The sequence below is a fragment of the Colletotrichum chrysophilum genome (assembly GCF_026319265.1).
Source record: "Colletotrichum chrysophilum strain AFK26 chromosome Unknown scaffold_138, whole genome shotgun sequence".
NCBI classification, from domain to species: domain Eukaryota; kingdom Fungi; phylum Ascomycota; class Sordariomycetes; order Glomerellales; family Glomerellaceae; genus Colletotrichum; species Colletotrichum chrysophilum.
Genome location: NW_026517425.1, coordinates 9,990 through 13,645, shown reverse-complemented (window position 1 = coordinate 13,645; position 3,656 = coordinate 9,990). Strand labels below are relative to the sequence as shown.

General features: G+C 58.1%; 1 protein-coding gene across 1 annotated transcript; it reads right to left on the bottom strand.

The window, feature by feature from the left end:
* Positions 1–1,250: 1,250 nt before the first annotated feature.
* COL26b_011356 (uncharacterized protein) lies at positions 1,251–3,065 on the bottom strand (the record flags this gene model as incomplete). Its single annotated transcript, XM_053184027.1, has 1 exon — positions 1,251–3,065. The coding sequence occupies one exon, from the start codon at positions 3,063–3,065 to the stop codon at positions 1,251–1,253; it is 1,815 nt and encodes a 604-aa protein (XP_053032000.1).
* Between the last annotated feature and the right edge of the window lie 591 nt (positions 3,066–3,656).

The following is a 3,656-nucleotide window of genomic DNA, read 5'->3' as shown; positions in this document are numbered from 1 at the left end:
AAGGGCCCCCAGCTTTGCTTCGCTCGGTGGAGTCGTCGTTGGATTATTTTTGGTAAGTGCAGACAGATGACAGGATGAGATCGGGCGGGATCCTTGCTGTCGACGCTTGCTTTTTTCCAACACTTTCCAACAAACGCTCTTCACGGATGGCGGATGCGGATGTTGGCGTCTCTCTGCTGTCCTGCCTGTCCTGTCGTTGGTTCGAGGGAATCCTACGACGATGGTTTACCGCCACCGTGACCACGGAAGAGCTCCCCGGGCCTCGATGTCTCTTTTTGTCTGGCTTTCTGCCCGCGGCCTGCGTAATCAGATCCTGTCGTACTCGCGGGATGGCACCGTTTCACAGGACTTTGCTTGGTAACGCAAAGCCGCCCGCCCCCATTTGCAAGTTCAGCTCTGGGCATTGGTGAAGTGTACACGCTACATACACTTATTTTCTCCAGAAACCGACGCAGCCGCGTGTAAACCAACCCGTCTCCTGCAGCATGCGCGCGCGGGGTTCGCTGCTGCTGCTAGATGCTGCACTCACTGACCTGCAACTTGCTTCTTCGATCACGGCTGAAGAAAAGAGCCCACGAGCTACTGCTGTAAGGGAGGCGGGAGAGCGGGGAGGGGAGGGGAGATCTGTATGTCCCGCCCCTCGTCGACGTGCGCTTGCTTCGAGTTGAAGCGCGGCAAAAAGGAACCCCCGACCCCTTCCGCCCGGACCGTGATAATAATATGCTGTGACTTGTCTGTCACCCGTGTGAAAATTGAAGTTTATTGAGCCCGCCCGGGTTTCCAATCAAAGTCTGACGGAGATTGAGGTTGGGTCGCCTGGGAATGGTCGCCTGGGAATGTGTCGACCACGGACAAGTAGCCTGCGGCGTGCGCTCTGCGCCGCACGCAACATCCCTGCGTCGGTCTGCTGGGAGGCCAGGCCCAACGTGATGGCTCCGGCGTGGGGGCCATGGGGTTGGGACAGGTTCATGAAGCGGGCACCGGGAGTCCACGTCCAGAAGTGCACTGTCCCCTTTTGGAATGAAAAAGATATGTAGTCTATAAACTCTTCTACGTCACGACTTCTCGACTTGGAAAATACACCCCATGATGGCTTCTACTCCGTATGCATGCACAGTCGAGCCCGCCCCCAAGTCTATGGATATCCCAATGCAGTTTTACCCCCGAAAATGCACCTAATTACTGAGGCCAAATAGACACGCATATCCAACGGTGTTGCCTCTATAGGCGCGAAATACACGTGGGTTCCATTACGACTGCCCCCGCAGCTCGGCCTCCGTCTCGACATTGTGCGTCCTCTTGGGCCGCTTGAAGGGGTGCGCCTCTGTGTTCAGCACCCAATCGTCAAGGCTGATGACGTCGGGCGGTGAGAAGATGAGGTAAAAGTATTTGAGCGTCTCGGAGAACCAGAAGCTCTCCATGGAGTCTGTCTTGGTCGTCATCTCCGCGTACGGGACGTTGACGTTGGAGATGGCCGAGTAGGCCAGCGGCGTCTCGGTGGCGCGCTGGATGGCCTGGAACATGTCCCACGCGGTGTCCCGCCATTCCTCGTCGCCCGTGATGCGATACATGTAAAAGATGCTCTCGATCGCCTCGGGCCGGAGCATGTAGCGGCCGTCGCGGACTTGCTTGACGCCGGCGGGCACGTCGCTGCGGCCGTAGGCCTTTTCGTCCCACTCGCAGGCGCCGTGGTCTGGTTCGTTGCACGGGTGCAGGGTCATAATCTCCGGCATGATGCCCGTAGGGAAGACCTTGTAGGCCCAAGCGCAGCCGCGGGAGATGCGCTCGCCAATATTGACGTAGGAGTCGGAGCTGAGGAGCTTGCCGGCAAGTCCGTACATGGCGCCAGCGAAGCAACCCAAGTGCTGGGCCTCGGGAGTGAGGTCCACCGAGTGAGCGGAACCGTGGGCGAAGACGTTGCCTGGAATCAGGATGTCGGTCTTGTTGGGGAGAATGGGGCGGAACAGAATATGTTTGTTGATGACGTCGAAAGACGAGGTCGTAAGCTTCTCGTACTCACTGTCGAGACCACCCAGCAGTGCGTGCATCTTTGGTAGGTACTCGTACAGCGAGTCGGCCTGAGCGCCGATGGTGAAGGAAGACTCGTCCGCCTTCTCCTCGCGATAGTTCATAAACATTGGCCACATGCCGGGTAGCTTCGTGTCGGGCTGCGTTTTCACCAAGAACTCCTTCACGCGCTCCGTGGCATCATAGTACTTCGGGTCACCGGTGATCTGCGACAACCGGGTGAACTCCATTGATAGTGAGCATCCCGCAGCAGAGGACTCGCGCTCGCCAACCTTTTGGGTGCCGTACTTTGCATCAGAGAACTTAAACCAAAACGGCGGCATGCGATTAGGCGTGTCGAAGCCCATGTATAACATGTCGCCAAGCTCGATAGCCTTGGCCAGCAAGGCGGGCTCGCTGCTGAGGTCGTAGGCGCTGATGAGCCCTCCTAGATGTCGGATGGTAGTCTCAAACATGTTGGCGGCAGACTCGGTCGTGTTAGACCAGTCGATGAGAGCGACGGTGCGGACCGCCCGACGGAACTCGTCGTGCATCCCCATGATCCAAAGGGAGTCAAGGCCATCGACCATGCTCGCTGCCCAACCGCCAAAGGTGTTCTTTCCAGCGCCCGTGACGGGTGTCAACTCGTCCCAGGTCCACGCATGCTGCTTGTAGCTGTCCCAACTGCGTCTGAAAGCATTCACCACGGCGGCACGGCGGGATTCGATCTGTTTCTCGTGTTCGCGGTCGCGGTCCTCGTCATGTGAAAACTTCTTGTTCTTTTTGTTGGACTTCTTCCCGCTGGTGCCGAAGGCGTACTGAACGGGAGGGAGGTCGACGGGTTTGCCCTTCGGGAGCGTGCGGAGGGGCTTCTCGAGAGGGTATTCGAGGTTCAGGCTGCCCCAGTCGTAGCTCGACTTACGGTAGCGGATGCCATTGAAGGAGAGCTCGCGGGCGCTCCAGCCAGCTGGGAGGCCGGTCTGCCACAGAAAGAGCAGGGTGAGGGCAATGCCCAGGTAAATTGGTAGCCTCGCAGGGCGGCGGCGGATGGTGATCATGTTGGCGGCTCGGCGTAAGGGCAGATGGGCGGCAACGGCAGCATTTCTCGGAGCAGCTGGTTACTCATGTCTAATCCCCGCGCAAATGGTGGGAAATTGGTGTCGTTCGTTCCTCTCGACTGGCGAGAAAGGGAGGAACAGGCCGACGTTGTCGCTTGAAAGAAAACGACGTGTCGGTTCAACCAGACCTTCTGAACGTTTGGGGGAGGAAGTAAGGTCCAGGGGAAACTTGGAAGAAAAGAGGAACCCAGACACAGAGCTCCAAGGTTTGAGACCAAACAACCCGTAGGAGGTCAGGGGGACCGCTGCTTGCCGTTTCCAAGCCAAGCGGACCATCTTACCGTCGTCGATGTGCGCTGCTGCTCAACACGAACACCACACGTGTACGTAAGGAATTGCCAAGAGCTAATCCGGCTTCCCCTTTCCGAGCCAACCAGACCAGCCAGCGAGGGCGTAAAACCCAGGCGTTCGCTGAGGCTTAAGCTGGATGGGTCCGGTCTTGGGAAACACACTGCCCGCCGCACCGTGCAACTGCAACTGCAACTCCGCTGACCAGACGTTTTGCGAGGCCAAGAATCGGACGGATCGTCA